Below are 16,744 nucleotides of genomic sequence, written 5' to 3'. Positions count from 1 at the left end.
GACCTTTGACCCTCCACAAGCTGACCCATGTAAACAACAGGGAGCCATTTCTGTGCGTTCTTGTTCTCATGTTTTCCTCCAGGTCTGCACCTGTGCCTTGAGCCACACAGGGACTCAGGAGATGCATCTCCCCCTTATAATTATTCTTATTCTTGCCAAATCACCAGGGATTTAGCCAAAGACAAATCAGCCAAACATCAGAATCAAGGCTAAAGTGAGGTAATTTATTACACTGTGCTTGAAAAGTTTCTTGCATAAAATATACCCTGTGCTATGGACCACTTTTCTTGTCCAATTCTCAGGGCTCGGATTAATCATGAGATTGTAACAGCACCTGAGGGCCAGCCATTGAGTTTTTAATATACTTCTTCGGGTGTTTCTGAGTGAGCCTAGCAGTTCAAAAGCACCCCCGGGTGCAAGTAGATAAATAGGGACCGCTTACCAGCGGGAAGGTAAACGGCGTTTCCGTGTGCTGTGCTGGCTCACCAGATGTAGCTTGTCACACTGGCCATGTGACCCGGAAGTGTCTTCGAACAGCGCTGGCCCCCGGCCTCTTAAGCGAGATGGGCGTGCAACCCCAGAGTCGGACACGACTGGCCCATATGGGCAGGGGTACCTTTACCTTTACCTTTATTCTGAGTAAAGTTTAGTTGAATACCATCCTGAGTCTTCCTAAGCACCATAGGAGGTACTGTTGACCCACAAAGGTTTGAAAAGTAACGATCAGAAAAGGAGCCATGCCTTTAAATCTAAGAAGCTACATTTGCAAAGCAGGAATGTCTTTTTCATCATTGCTGTACTGGACAACAGTTGTCAAAAATCAGTAATTTAAGAACCAGCTTTTGTTGTCAGATGCTCCTTTGTATTCAGATCAGGCCTGAGTACAATTATGTAGCACTTGGGAAAGAAAATGCAGCCCAGAAGCCCAGCACTGGAGGCCAAGATAGAGAAGACCTGCACAGCCACCATGTATTTCCCCTTTGTGCTCAGATAGGAGGGCACAAAGGAGACCCAAACGCTGCAGAAGACCAGCATGCTGAAGGTGATCAGCTTGGCTTCATTGAAGGCCCCAGGCAGCTTCCTGGCCAGGAAAGCAACCGTGAAGCAGACGGCAGCCAGGAAGCCCATGTAACCCAGGGCAGCGTAAAACATGGCAATAGACCCTTCATTGCACTGTAGGATGATCTCTCCAGCCTGGGAGCTCATGTCAGACTCTGGGAAGGGTGGAGAGATTCCCAGCCAGATGGTGCAGATGGCAACTTGGACACTGGAACAGGAAATGACAATGGAGTTGGCCAGACTCTTCCCCAGCCATCTCCTCATTGTGTTTCCTGGTTTTGTGGCCAGGAAGGCCAGCACCACAGTGATGGTTTTTGCCAACACAGAAGAGACAGCAACTGAAAAGATGATGCTGAAGGCCATTTGTCGGAAAAGGCAGGTGGCTTTCCTTGGCTGGCCAATAAAAAGGAAGGAGGACAGAAAGGAAAGCAAGAGGGAAACAAGGAGGAGATAAGAGAGGTCCCTGTTATTGGCTTTGACTATGGGAGTTTCCTTGTACTTAATGAGGATTCCTAACACAAAGCCTGCAGTTAGGGATAAAAAGATGGTCAAGGAAGCCAGGAGAACCCCCAAATATTCTTCATAAGTCAGGAAGGTGATAGTCTTGGGGAGACATTGATCTCTGGCCTTGTTCGGGTGTTGATCTTCTGGACACCTGGTACAATGTTCAGCATCTGGAAAGAACAAGCATAACATCAACCATACATCCTCTGTACTGCATTTCCAGTTACAGTTTCCAGTTGCATTTCCTTGTTCTGAAGAAGTGTGCATGCACACGAAAGCTCATACCTAGAACTAACTTAGTTGGTCTTTAAGGTGCTACTGGAAGGAATTTTTTGTTTTGACTGCATTTCCAGACAGTGATACCAAAGCAATTCCCACTAGAAGAACATATAAATATATCCAATAAAAATAATTGTATATGACTCAGGAAATCAGAAATCAATATTAATAATGTCAATGATAATGGACTACTTGAGGCAACTTGTAAGCCATCCATTGGTGGGGAAAACAATGGGGGGAGCATGGCCTAAGGGTCATCTAATCCACCCCCTTGCAATGCAGGAATCTTAACTAAAGCATCCAGGGCAGAGGCCATCCAACATCTGCTTAATAACCACCAAGGAAGGAGAGTCCATCATTTTAGAGGGAGTTTTTCCTGATGTTTAGTCAGAATCTCCTTTCTTGTAACTTGAAGACATTGGTTCGGGTCCTACCCACTGGAACAGGAGAAAACAATGTGACAGCCCTTTAGATATTTGAAGATGGCTATAACAGGCTTCCCGTTTCTTGTGCGCCAGGGGATAGATGTCTCTCCCAACACCGCGGAGAAAGACAGATGGAGATAATCAGAGACTGATGGCTGAACTGCATTTTCTGCATTCCTCTTCGGTTGGAAGAGGAACCTGGCTCTCCCCCACAGTTTGCCTGGCAGTCTGGCACTCACTTCTCCATGGAATGCGAAGATAGGCAAAGGCTTGGGGTTTATGTAGCAACCTGGCTGCCGTGACCCCCCCAATCCTGTCCCTGGAAGCACAGGTTATCCTGCTAATTGGCTTTTTTAATTGGAGTAAACTACAGGCATGTGCTAGAGATGATGAGATAAGAAGCTACAAAAATAAACTCAGCTACCAGGATTTAAAAGGTTTGGATTGAGAGACGGTTTCATTCGGTCAAAGAGATGATGGGGGGGAGGGGACACTAGACTTCTGTTGATGCAGCCTAGAAAAACATGAGCTGTTTTTGCTTGTGCATCACACTGTTGATTCCTGTTAAGCTAGTGATCTACTAAAACCCCTAGATCCTTTTCATGTGTACTAATGGCAAGCCAGGTGTTCCCCATCTTACAGCTGGTTATTCATGCCAAAGTGCAGAACTTTATATTCCCTCCATTGAAATTTATTTGGTTAATGTGGGCCCACTTCTCCAATCTGTATTGGAGTTATCATCAGTTCTAAATTTCCCCCTGCATATTGGAATGAAGCGATTTCCTCATCCTCAAGGGCAGCCCTTTCTGCTGGCATTACCCACCTTCCTGACTGGAGATGGTCCCTTCTGCACAGGGAACGCAATCATAGCAGCAGAGTGGCATTCCTTCCTGAACACGTTTGACTAATCCAGGGCTGCAACTTTCCACACACTTGGAAGGAGGCAAGGTCTACACAGCAAGCAGCAAAGAAATTGTGTTAGTCCTCTATTTTTTTTCCTATGGAAATGAGACAGAGGCTTGGGAAGGCCCAGGATTCTCACGTGGACCTTGCAACTGAGCATAAGGCTGAAAAGACAACAACAATTGCGTAGTTGTTTGAGGTCCAGGTGGCCCAAGTGGTACTGAATGTGCATTTCTAGCTTTGGCCCATTGGCTACCCAAGGATGTTCCTGGTTAGGATTAGGCTGCTCTTAGTTATCCATGCTCTGCTAACCTTCAGGTTCTACTATTGTGGGGCTACTCATGAAGAAAATCTGGAAGCTGCAGCTGGTGTGAAGTGAAACAGCCAGGCTGTACAGTGTCCGGGCAGCCAAGTGGGATCGATGCAGAAATGTGCGAAATGACTCACTATCACAATCTTTCATGCACACCAGGATGGAACGCAAACAGGATGCCCAGTTTTAGTTATTTTCTCACTAGGATGGGCAAGGTGAGAAATATGCAGGACTTCTTCACTTCAAAGCCCTTTCCCTTCTCTATGAAGAAGACTCCTATTAAAAATCCCAAATTTCCCAGTAGGCAATTGGCTCTGTTAGTAGTCAGTTGGCACTACAATCTCCAACAGAACTTATCCAGCATTCTCAAGGACCAAAATACAGGTGCTTGAGGACAGTTATACTCTTCCAGTTCCATTGTTCCTTGTGGGTTTCTGTGAGGAAATTGGCAAGCTCACTTTCCTACAGGCTTTTAAAAAACCGTTAGGTATTTCTGTTGCTGTTTAGATCGAGGTGTTTATCTTTTTCGTGAGTTGCTGCCTGCTTAAAGTGTAATTTTGCTGCCTGAATCATTCAAAAATATCCACATATGTGGAACAGAACTGAATATCTGTCACTTTTGTTCCATATAATAAACCCAACTTTGTTTATTCCTTTGGTGCGAGAACTTCTTGTGGGCTTTATGATAAAAGTGGACATGTATTCATAACAAGCCCATGTCTGGGCTCCAGCAAAAGACCCTAATCCTCTCTTTATTGTGTGCTAGATTGTCAAACTGTTGATGCTGACAGGCTAAACCTTTCTTAAGTGTGAGTATGAATGCATGTGGGTTCGTGACAATTTAAATATGGTAATGGCTGGGAAAAACATCGGCTACTACAATAGCAACCGCCTGGAAATTGCACTCCAGAAGTTGAATCCTACTTATACACAGCTTGACAGAGATTCCATGCTAGGTTGTCAAAATGTTCAAAGCTGATGTTGACAGGCATTTGAAGGCACCCCCACAGGCAGCAGGAGACCACAATTAGAGACTAGATAAAATGCAATAGACGGTATCTCCCACCTTGTTGAGCCTTTTGGGCAACACATCTGCATCAACTGTGCACTTTAGGTCTGAGGATCCCTGTCTCTTGATGCTCCCAAATCTCATTCTAAGGTAGGTCCGATTGGGAAACAGTACCCAGTTCACGATGTCCCAGTCAGCTCCCACTTCCCCGTTCTCATCTAAATACACTCCGTCCATGGAAGAATTGTAAAACTGGGCATTTCCCAGGAAAGGGTGGAGCTAGAATGGCAGAGAAAAGGGCAGTGTTTGGAATATGGGAAACAATGGCTATCCAACTCTGACCTTTCAATCCCTGACACTCCTCTGACTTGGATCTGGTGCAGACTCAAGTAGCTCTGAGTGTGGGCTACACTGAAATTTAGAGAGACGCGGGTGGCATTGTGTTCTAAACCACTGAGCCTCTTAGGCTTACCGATTCTAAGGTGGGGCGGTTCAAATCCCCACTGCTCTGTCCCAGCTCCTGCCAACCTAGCAGTTCAAAAGCACGCTGGTGCAAGTAGATAAATAGGTACCACTGCGATGGGAAAATAAACAGTGTTTCCATGTGCTCTGGTTTCCATCTGGTGTCCTGTTGCACCAGAAGCGGTTTAGTCCTGCTGGCCACATGACCTGGAAAGCTGTCTGTGGACAAACGCCTGCTCCCTCGGCCCGAAAGCGAAAGGAGCACCACAACCATATAGTCACCTTTGACTAGACTTAACTATCCAGATGTCTTTTACCTTCACCTTTTTACATGGAAATTTATGCCGGGTATATTTGCTTAGGGACACAGTTCGAAAGCACGTCAAAGTGCAAGTAGATAAATAGGTACCGCTCCGGCAGAAAGGTAAAAGGCGTTTCCATGCGCTGCTCTGGTTTGCCAGAAGTGGCTTAGTCATGCTGGCCACATGACCCGGAAAAACTGTCTGTGGATAAATGTCAGCTCCCTTGGCCAGTAAAGCAAGATGAGCGCCGCAACCCCAGAGTCATTCACGACTGGGCTTAACTGTCAGGGGTCCTTTACCTTTACCTAGAGACTAGGAGCTTGGAGGATGAGGAAATGGGGGGAACAAGCAGGCACCCCAGCACAGAGCACAGACAGGAATCAGACATGGCAGCTTCACCACAGAGTACATCAGCCCACCCCCCCTGTCCCAAAACAAGGTGTCTGATGCATATCACAGAGAAGGGAGCCAGGAAGAAACAGAAAGGGTCCCTAGGGGCTCCCCATAGACAGAGGGAGGTGCCTGGCACAGAGGGAATGTGGGGAAGTGGGAGGTGCAAGACCGTCTGAGCAATTGCTTGCTAAAGTGGAGCATCTCTCAGAGGTCTCTGCTTGTTTTCTGCTCTGCTTCCTTAATAATGGGGAGGAAGGGAGTTGCTGGGGTCTGTAAGGTGGCCCAGGAAAGGGGGGACAATGGTGTAATAGGGCAGGTGTAGGGCTTGAAGAAAATGTAAATAGACATTGTGACTCTTCAGGGGGGAGATGTGGACGGTCGTGGGGGCTGACGGCTGCTGTGGCTCCTGGGATCTGGGCTGCTGCCACTGTGGTTCCTACTGCCTGCTGGGGGAAGGGAGGAAGGGAAGGAAGAGAGAGAGAAAGAGAGCAAGGGGAGAGGGGAGGGGAAGAAAAAGGAAGAGGGAGAGGAAGGAAAAGGAGGTGAAGAAAGCAGTGGCACACGGTGCAGGAAGCCAACCCATTTGCCCTTGGGGGACAGGCAGGTCTTGGCCTGGGGAAGCGGCGCCAGTGACAGGCAAGCGGAATGGAGGGAGGGAGGGAAGCTGGTGTTGCCCGCAGCTCCCCTGACAACCCTCCAAGGCACCCAAGGGAGCCACAGCTCACTGGCTGAAAACCGCTGCCATGTGGTGATAGGGAGCCTGCAACACCATCTCTCTTGCCAAACGGAATTCTTACATTGGGGGTTAGGGGTCGTGCTCCAAATGGGACACTGCAGCCAAGGGGGAAGGATTAGTGTCCATTACCAGAGGGGCCTCTTGAGAGTCCCATGGACTGCAAGAAGATCAAACCCATCCATTCTGAAGGAAATCAGCCCTGAGTGCTCACTGGAAGGAGAGATCGTGAAGCTGAGGCTCCAAGACTTTGGCCACCTCATGAGAAGAGAAGACTCCCTGGAAAAGACCCTGATGTTGGGAAAGATGGAGGGCACAAGGAGAAGGGGACGACAGAGGACGAGATGGTTGGACAGTGCTCTCGAAGCTACCAGCATGAGCTCTGGTCCAGGAAGAGTTGGACACGACTAAACGACTAAACAACAACAACAACCAGAGGGGCAGTGCCCTCTGAGGGACTTTTGTGTATGGGGGGGCACAAAGAGGATCCAATTCAGGGCACTTCAAAAAGCAGTTTGATAAACCCACTACATTCCCCAAGTTCTCAGACCTTCTCCAAGATGATAATTCTAGACCATCATATTTGGCAGAGATGTCAGTGATGGGAAAGGAAATACCTGCCATGGCTGTAACCTTTGAACTTCCAGACTGTCCTTCAACCTCCACTTAGATCTGGAGGAATATGCAGCATGTAAGGAATGCGCCACAGCTTGGACAGTGTTGTAAATCCTGTGACTGTCTGAAGAGAGGATTCTTTCCAAATCGTCTTGAGGAAGCATCTCCAGAGCTTCTCTCTCTCTGCATCGTGTCCGGCCTTTCATTGACAATGCATGCTTTGCATAGGAACAATGAAAGCTATCCTCCCAAAACCTCTTGATAAAGAAATAGCGACTAAAGTCATTCTGTTGCGCCCAACTATTTTTCCCCACAAAAAAAGAAAAAATACCTGGGATGTGTTGGTAATCTAAACCACTGAATATTAAGTTCAAGGAGATGTCCCACATCGCTGTTGTGATCAAGACTTTTCCTGCAGTGGATTTTTTAAAAACGGGGATCAACTCTTTCACAATTGTCAGCCCCACTGCTAAATAAATATTTTCTACGTAGTAAAGAAATACATTGACTTGTCCCCACTCAATGAATTGAGAACTACTGAAGGTCAATGTGTTAATGCCTAGTTTTAGGATGAAGCCTTGTGAGAAGGCAACGCAAATGCCGCTCTTTGTAAGCAGAGGCGTCAAGGTCTTCACGAATCTCTCCCCGTTGTCGGTGTCTTGAGCCAGAAGACCAATGAATGTCCAGTTGAAGTGAAGGAGCAGCTTGACAATTCCAGGGTACAGGGCATCTTCTTGGGGGACCATCCTGTAGAAAAAGGGAAACTCCCTCTTGTCATTCAGAACTCGGGAAACAAAAGCATAATTGACCTGGCAAGAAGAGGAAGATTGTTAGGTTGTTTTTATTTTGGATCAAAGCTGAAATATTTGGATCAAACAGATAACAAATAATTTTATTGGGAAGATAAATATTTTCCCCTGGGCTTTCCTTGACACATAACATTGGACACTGGACTCTGTTTCTGTCTCTAGAAATATTTTAAAGCAGTTTCTTAATTTGTTATTATACTACTGCCTTCCTCATTTTCTTTTTTATATCTTGCATCATTGATGTGTTACTGTTTTTGCTGTACTCCACAACAAGATTTTTAAACTCTAAGGTGAGTTGTTTATGTTTTGAATTAATAAACAAAATACCAGTGTTTTGCTCACAAAAAATGTTTCCACTTACTCCAATTTCTAGTAGCATGGCTACCAGCATAATGGGCGTGAAGTGCATAGAATCACCATTTGACACACACGGAAGGAAAGTAAAGGTGGTATGAAAACAAGCTAGACCCCTCTCCATTCTTACCTGTGGGATTTTATAGATGCCCAACATGGTGGAAATCAGGATGGAGTTTTGAGAGTCACAGTCAGCCCCTTCAAGAACAGCGAGCGGCTGATTCTGTTCCCCGCAGTTGAAGTTTGGGACATTCACCTGCCCAGAAGAGAGCAGGTCTGCCAAAGCTTCATACGTCACCCTTCCACGGAAAAAGTTATCATAGATGCTGTAGCCTAGTGTGATGTTGGGCAAGAGCCTGGGATTCTGGTTGATCTCTTGAATGGCAAACAAAAAGGACAGGAATAGCCAGTAACTTGTTCCTGCTTTCCTGCAAAAATGTACATAGCACACAATCATTATCCAGCATTCTACCAATATATCACATTCAGTTCTGACTTTTTGACAAGTTTTTTAAAGATAATAGTGTTTCTCGCAAGATCCCAGGGGTTCCAAACACTTCAGTTTTATGACGTGTGGGTGGCTGGATAATCTTTTCAACCAACAGTTTTTATCTTTTGGACAACAGAACAGATGCAGATGGTCATTCTAGTGAGGGAATTAGTCATGTCCAGCCCTGCAATGAACAATGGCTGACAGAAAGATTTAATGGAAGCCAAATCCCAAAACTCAACAGCTGATCCTCATTTAAAGAACAAGAGCAGATACAATATTTTAAAGCTTCATTAAATGACAGGACACATTTACTGTTGTCTCCCTGCCCTCCCCCTTCTTTCATGAATTAAAGGTGAGAATTAGAGTGACTTCATTTGAATCACAGTGTCTTGTGCTCTTGATGTTCTCTGGGGGGTCTTCTGAGTGTGTGGTTCTCTTCACTTGATTTGAAATCAGTGATAACAACCACTTATGTGGTAAATCCTAGGGTTCATCACAGCTTTAGACACAACTAACCCCACCCTAAAGTTTCCAGGATAATAATAAAACAAAAATATTAAGTTTTAAAAAGCAAAAAAGAAAAGTCACTTATGCCATGACTGTGTCTGAGTGATGTGCTTTCACAGCAGCCTTTTCTTCTTAGCATTCATATTGTTGTTGAAGAAGTTTTCTTCACTGAAAGGAAGTTCATGGAAGTTTGCAACATTTTTTTTGGACAAATTGTTTATTTCTATATACAGTTTTATATACAGGCTGAACTTTAGTAGAAGTCTGACAGCATTAGCCCTCTGACTGATCTTGCTCCACCATTCATTTTTGGAGGTAGGGACCCAAGTCCTTCAACATCCAAGAGCTTTCTGACCCTTTTCTCAAACTGTTTCCAAAGCTACAACTCACAGCTTCCTCACAAAGGAGGAGGAAACTCTGCTCCTTTCCCTTCCACAGGACCCCATCCGTGGACAGATCTATGCTTAGCAAAACAGGAGAGGTGGGCAAGTCTGCCAGAGAAATGAAGAAAACATTTCTGTATTTTCCACATTTTCATGGTTTCCTATTTTTATTTTGTTCACTATTTTGTAGTGAAAGGGTTACTTTGGAACATATCTTTTGAAACCTTTCCTTCCTGTGGTTTGTTGTTGGATGCAAATAATCAGTACAAATGCTCAATAGAAAGCAAATAGAAAAATAATCAGACTGAATGCTCAGTATAGAGGAAATCCAGAATATATTTACAACGGTTTCTTTCATATATTTAAGGCTATTGGATTACTGAAGTTCGTAGTGGATTTGGTTGCACTTTAGGCTCTTGGACAGAGAAGATCAGCCAGTCTGTTCACCCTCTTGGTGCAGCTGCGTTGTGAGACGGCAGAGGCTTTCCTGGGACCCTGATGAGGGAACTAGAACTCCAGTGACCTTCCTGATATGTGGTGGGGGGCATTAGCTAATTTAAGCAGCATGTATGTGGGGCACTGCCTGTTCATTCCTTCGCTGGGTTTCTCTGGCCACCCTCCCTCGGTTCAAGCTGATAGTCTATGACTTGGCTGTGGCTATGGTGGTCGCTGTTCTTTATCAGTCCGGGTAGGAATTTGCCCACCAGGCTAATTGGCTCTTACCTGGTGGTTTTGCCTACCTCACAGCTATCATCCCAACTGGTTGGGCATTGGGGCAATCCTGTGTTTTGGATGGAAGGGAAGCGGTAGTCTCTGCCTGCCCCTCCAAATACTGGGGTATCCTGTTAAAGGGATCCAGGGGGAGTGTCCATGTCTGTGTGCTCAGGGCCAAAGGCACTCCCCCACACGGTGTTCACTGCAGGGGTCACCCTATTTGATGTAAGCCTTAGGAACCCCCACCAAGATTGACCACACGTCACTTGTGGCAGGCAGGCTGGAAATATTTAGATTGCCCCATGCCCAAGCCAACTCTCTTAAATCTGTATTCAATAAAGTTGTGGTATGTTTTGACCCAAAACCAGTCTTCTTGGTCTCTTATTTATATGGGCTGGGGCATGGGGAGCCCGATGCCTGGTCCTGCAATGCAGAAGGTGTCCATGCCCTTTCCACTTGTGTAACCAAGAATGAACCACTTAAGCCTGGGATTTGGGACTCATGAATTTGGTGGCTAAAGGAACATCTGTAACCCCATTCCATAAAATGACTTACTCTCTAAAGTTGGTAGAGGGAGACGTCTTGAAAGTGTGTGGAATAAATGTAGCCATTGTGGCAGAGATGAGCCCGCTCATGAGGTGGTCTCCTGGTCTGGAATAACTGAATGGGTCTAGTTCATCTCTCTCCAGAGTCAAGGGGCATTTCACCTTCACTCCACATTCCACATAAGGCAGAAGCAGCAGCAGCAACAACAACAGCAGTAGCAATCCCATTCTGGAACAGCTCCCTTCCTTGTGACTGCTCATCTCAGAGAATTATTTGATGAAGCCCAACTCTTTTTGCTTTCCTAATGTGGATGGAGTCCAACTACAGCTTCAGTTTTGAAGGGAATGGAAGTCAACCTCACATGTGCAACATCCAACTCACCTAACCTAACTTCCTACCCAAATTCTCATTGGAACAAAACGCATTTATACCCCCAGTCTTTTCCAAATGCAAGATGTTGCCTCATATTGCTCTTGATTCTCATGTTTACTTCAGTGCACTCAACTGCGATCTGTGAAGTCTCTGGAGCTTACTTGAGAAGATGAAAGAAAATCACTATGATTTTGATAATTACAAAGGAAAGAAGCAGCAGCTCTACAACATCCTAAACAGTTAATTAATATTCATGTGCAAGGGAAGTAGTTGGGAGAAAAACAGGTTTGTGAAAACTCCCAGTTCTAGCTGCCAATTCTGAGACACCAGACCCTCTTCACTTGAACTCAGGGGCACCAACTTTAGGAGACCCTGGGAGCCCAGAAAACCACATTTTTTGTTCTGTGGATGCTTGACCTCCACCCCGTACTGCTATCACCACGTGCCTTCCACGGCCGTCCACTGCCAATTAACTTCTGGCACTCCGGTGCCCCAGTAGCAACTGGGTTGGGGTCTGTGCCTGTGCTAAAGCCTGTATGATGTCATCATAATCATAATCAATTTTATTTATACCCCGCCCTCCCTGGCCAATGATGTTGTGGCATTGTACACGTGCTGGGCACCCACAGTATAGGGCCCAGGTCGGCACCGCTGCTTGAACCTCGAGTCACTTTTACTCTGGTCAGGCCCACCCCGAATGCCTTACATTTGAAATTTTCCCTAGAGGGACAGCTAAGTTGGAAGAAAGTTCATTCCAACTCAGAATGAGTATGCTCCCATGACTTCAGGCCCCTATTCTCTCTAACCAGAGCAGCTCTGTGTAAACTCCGCTCAAGAAGCAGTTCCTCAAGGATTGGGCCAGAAGAGAAGGGGGAGGAAGAGCAAGAGGTGTAGCTGGTGAAAGCAAGTGTGGTGGGAAGAGAATGCTGAATTAATTTTGAATTCCAAACATGGCTGAAAGTGAAGCATGACGTGGGAAAGTCACACTCCATGTCTGCACTCTGGAAAGGGAGTTTGGAAGTCAATGCATGCAACTTTTTGAAAAAGAAACCTTTGGACATCTCCAATGGCTTAGCCATGCTTACCCCTTGCCCCATGTTTCCTGGGCACATGTGTGTGCTTTAAAGCTCAAAGTGGTGTGGTTTTTTTGCTGTTTATTCTTAAATATGCCTTTGTATTCAAATCAGACCTCAGCACCATAATGTTGCACTTGGGCATGAAGATGCAGCCTAAAAGCCCAGGACTGGAGGCCAAGATGGGAGCTGACAGTGGCTTTGAGACTAGAGAGGCTGCACTTCCCATGCTGCTACCTCTGCTCAAAGATGTTTTGGAAGAGGTCCTAATCCATTTTCCTATTAAACTAATATTTCTAAATACAGGAACTGCCAAAGAGTATGATTTTTAAATACAGGAACTGCCAAAGAGTATGAGTAAGAAGAGTAAGAAGAAGACACTCAAATGAATGAATGAATTTATTATTACGGTCACAGACCAGTTCCAGCCCACATACAATATAAAGGAAGTCAATTAAAGGTAAAGCTCAATCACTTGGACACGTTTTGAATCCATCAGAAAAGGAGGCTTAAAAATGATTTTCTGCAAGTTGAACTCAGGTGTGCACTAGCTGCATACAAAGTAGTATTCTTTCACTGAGGCATATGGATTCTACATTTGTCAGATTCAAACAAGAAATCTGAAGGCAAGAGCAACAGAGAGCAATATAAACTGAAACATGCAAAACAGCAAATACATTTCAAGAGAGGCCGATTCTGTCCAGATGTAGCCATTTCTGAGGAGGAGACAACCTCTTGGCATAAAAACACCAGCTTCTATACTTTCCATTTGCTTTTGCCAAGCATAGTTTCTGATGTCAAATTGTTCACGTTCCCTTTGGTGAGCATAAATACCAGGACATGCCTACATACAGTGCTATTTGTCTAGAAAGAGAGGTGCTGGAACTCACCCTTCTTTCTCCTAAAATGGCAATGGCTCCCATCTGAGAGGTGCCGGAATTCAGTTCCTCTAAGTTCCAACTGAAAAAAGCCCTGTCTACACGAGGTCCTCACATGCATCCAACTGTTCCCCTTTCTTTATGTCTGAGTCTGACAGCTTTACTCCTCCAAAGACCACACATCTCCTTCCTGACTACCTAAAATCAACATCATTGTCCTGTCCAAAGCCAAAACTTCCAGCAGTGTCCTTCCATGTGCTAACTTTTCTTGTAGAACTTTTTACTTCATTCTGTGATAGTCTTGCAGCTAAGAATCAAATGTCCTGCTTAGGTTTTTTCTTGTCAGGTGCTCTCTCAGGTTCAGATGTGGCCTCAGTATAATAATGTAGCACTTGGGAATGAAGATGCAGCCCAGAAGGCCAGCACTGGAAGCCAAGATAGAGAAGATCTGCACAGCCACCATGTATTTCCCCTTTGTGCTCAGATAGGAGGGCACAAAGGAGACCCAAACACTGCAGAAGACCAGCATGCTGAAGGTAATCAGCTTGGCTTCATTGAAGGCCCCAGGCAGCTTCCTGGCTAGGAAAGCCACTGTGAAGCAGATGGAGGCCAGGAAGCCCATGTAGCCAAGGGCAGCATAAAACATGGCAACAGACCCTTCATTGCATTGCAGGATGATCTCTCTGGAATGGGAATGCATGTCAGACTTTGGGAATGGTGGGGAGGCCCCCAGCCAGATGGTGCAGATGACAACTTGGACACTGGAACAGGAAATGATAATGGAGTTGGTTAGACTCTTTCCCAGCCACCTCTTCACCCTGTTTCCTGGCTTTGTTGCCAGGAAGGCCAGCACCACAGTGATGGTTTTTGCCAACAAAGAAGAGATGCCTACTGAAAAGATGATGCTGAAGGCCATCTGCTGGAGAAGACAGGTCACTTTCCTTGGCCTTCCAATGAAGAGCAAGGAGGACAGAAAGGAAAGCAGGAGGGAGTTGAGGAGGATATAGGAGAGGTTCCGGTTGTTGGCTTTGACTATGGGAGTTTCTCGGAATATAATGAATATTCCTAGCACAACACATGTGGTTAAGGATAAGAATAGGGCAAAGGAAGCTAGGAAAATCCCCAAAGGTTCTTTATAAGCCAGGAAGGTGATGATCTTGTAGAAACATTGATCTCTGGCCTTGTTTGGATGCTGATCTTCTGGACACCTGGTGCAACACTCTGCATCTGGAATGAACACAAGGAATATCAACTTTATTGCCTTCTGTACTGCTTTTCTTTAACAAAAAGTAATACCAAAGTGGTCTCCACTAAAAGAAAGCATAACTATATTAAATAAAAATCATTACATATAACCAGGGAGAGCATTTATTGGTATTAATGATATTATGGGACAGGAAAACCTGAGGCAAGTGGAATGTCTGCAATTGGTGGTCAAAACACTGGGGAGTGGATTCCACATACTAAGGGAATCACAATGCAGGAGGCCCTCAATAATATTTCCGAAAGGAATAAAAGAATTCTAAGCCATGCTGGCCCCTTTCCTGAAATCATGTCAATGTTAGGATAAGGGTCCTGAGGCCAAAAGCTTCTAATATGACAGACAAAAGGCACCTTGTTGGACACAACTGTATGAAACATTTGTGACTGATAATCACCCCATGGTGCCTCTTGCGCCAAGTTTGACTAACCGTCAAATTACTGTCAATTTCCCACATCTCAGGATTTTCTCCCACTCCCTGTGTAGGCTTCCAATTGTCATTCAATGTGTCAATACAGCATGTATGAACACCCAATGGGGGAAATGCCCAGTTGTGTTGTAGCAGTGTGTTAGGGTTCCAAGGGGTTGCTCGAGAGCAAGCAGGCAAATGCCTCCCTGCTCGGCTGTGAAGCCTTGCTTTTGATGCCAAAATAAACTTTATCTGTCCACAGCGCCACTCTCCCGTGGCTGGCTCATTCACTGGCAGAATCCGTGAGTGGGTGGTCCTTAAACCTTCCCCTGCAAAGTAGTTTCTTGACACCCAGTCTGTGCCTCCCCTCTCAGCACGAAAGCTTACTGCACAAGGAGGGCGTGGGTAACGGAGGACCTCTCTCCTCCCCACTTTGCCCAGGCAAGGTGTACTGGCACCGCCTCGCCTCCTCCGTGTCCTGAAGCCAGTGTGGTGTAGTGGTTAAGAGCGGTAGTCTCGTAATCTGGGGAACTGGGTTCGCGTCTCCGCTCCTCCACATGCAGCTGCTGGGTGACTTTGGGCTAGTCACACTTCTCTGAAGTCTCTCAGCCCCACTCACCTCACAGACTGTTTGTTGTGGGGGAGGAAGGGAAAGGAGAATGTGAGCCGCTTTGAGACTCCTGAAAGGGAGTGAAAGGCGGGATATCAAATCCAAACTCTTCTTCTTCTTCTTCTGAAGCTCCTCTCCACTGGAGGTGTGGTTACTCTCCTCTGCTGAGGAGGACCTGCTTCCCACGATCTTTGGGGGCTCTCTGTAATCCATCCGGCTTTTCCCTCCCCCACCTGAGCTGATGGCAGTTCCCTGACACAGTGCATCAGTTCTAGAACTCCCCTTTAATAAACCCCGGACACCAGAAAGATCCTTTGTCCTCTTCCCCAAGGGCAGGTCTTTCTCCTAGTGTCACCCACCTTCCTGAGCGGTCATTGTTCCTTCTGCACAGGGAACGCAGTCATAGCAGCAGAGCAGCATTCCTTCCTGAACTACCTTGAAGAATCCAGGCTGGCAACTTTCCACACACCTGGAAGTAGGCAGGGGCTAAGCATAAAGGGGCATCAAGGAAAACGTGTTAAGGCTGATAATGTATTACTTGATTAATTATCTTCAACCGCATTTATGTACTGCTTGATTGCAGCAAAAACTCTAACAATAATGTTTCCCTCTTTGATCAAACCTCTAGTTCCTTCCGCTTCCTTTCTCCTGCTGCTCAGCTGTATTTCAGTTTGGTTTGTTAAAGCATAGACTTGTACTTGATATAATGTCATGATCACTGTATTAATCAGAGGTAGCTAAACTTTATTCATTTGAGGTCCATAGGGATCCAAATGGAATCTTCTGTTGGTTTGGCCAAAGTGTCAACCACAGCTCTCAAGTCTGCCATACAGTAGGTTTGCCCATCACTTCTTTTCCAGTACTTTATATTTCATTGTACACAATTCAGTTTTAAAACATATTTGCACAAACATATTTGATCAGGAGGGAGGCATCACAAAACCTTTTAGCATCACAGCATTAGAGCTGCAGACATACAGGAATGCAGTAAAACCATATTCAGAAAATAATGCTCGTTTTTTGTTTGTTTTTAAAAGGGTGCTAGGTGCCACATGTTGGGGGAGGAACTAACTGCAAAAGTTGAGGGGTTGTTGAATTTCCTTGAAGGGTTCAAGTTAGGAGGCCATGTCTTCTGGCAAACAAATCTATTGCACACTTTTCTGGAAATTGCAGCATAGAACATGGATTTACAGGAGCATTTCAGGAAATATTGCCAGCACTAAGACTGCTAAAAGCCACACTCTCCTACAGATTTTAAGTTTTTAGTGGTTTAAATATGACAGGGGAAGAGGAAAACCAGTGGCCACATCATCTAGTTACTAAAACACCCACCTTGAA

The 16,744-nt window shown here is 45.5% G+C and overlaps 2 protein-coding genes across 3 annotated transcripts in view; both read right to left on the bottom strand.

Moving 5' to 3' along the window:
- LOC310837274 (vomeronasal type-2 receptor 26-like) overlaps positions 1–16,744 on the bottom strand; it is a 206,879-nt gene that overhangs the window by 43,958 nt on the left and 146,177 nt on the right. The gene's annotated exons all lie outside the window — the stretch shown is intronic.
- LOC310839523 (vomeronasal type-2 receptor 26-like) lies at positions 723–4,729 on the bottom strand (the record flags this gene model as incomplete). The annotated part of the gene is made up of 3 exons (XM_083728160.1): positions 723–1,733; positions 3,091–3,217; positions 4,550–4,729. The coding sequence occupies 3 exons, from the start codon at positions 4,727–4,729 to the stop codon at positions 829–831; spliced, it is 1,212 nt and encodes a 403-aa protein (XP_083584286.1). The 3' UTR covers positions 723–828.

Source organism: Podarcis gaigeae (assembly GCF_964106915.1).
Source record: "Podarcis gaigeae genome assembly, chromosome: 2".
Classification (NCBI taxonomy): Eukaryota; Metazoa; Chordata; class Lepidosauria; order Squamata; family Lacertidae; genus Podarcis; species Podarcis gaigeae.
Note: the sequence above shows the minus strand (reverse complement) of the source record. Positions and strands in the feature narration are given on the sequence as shown.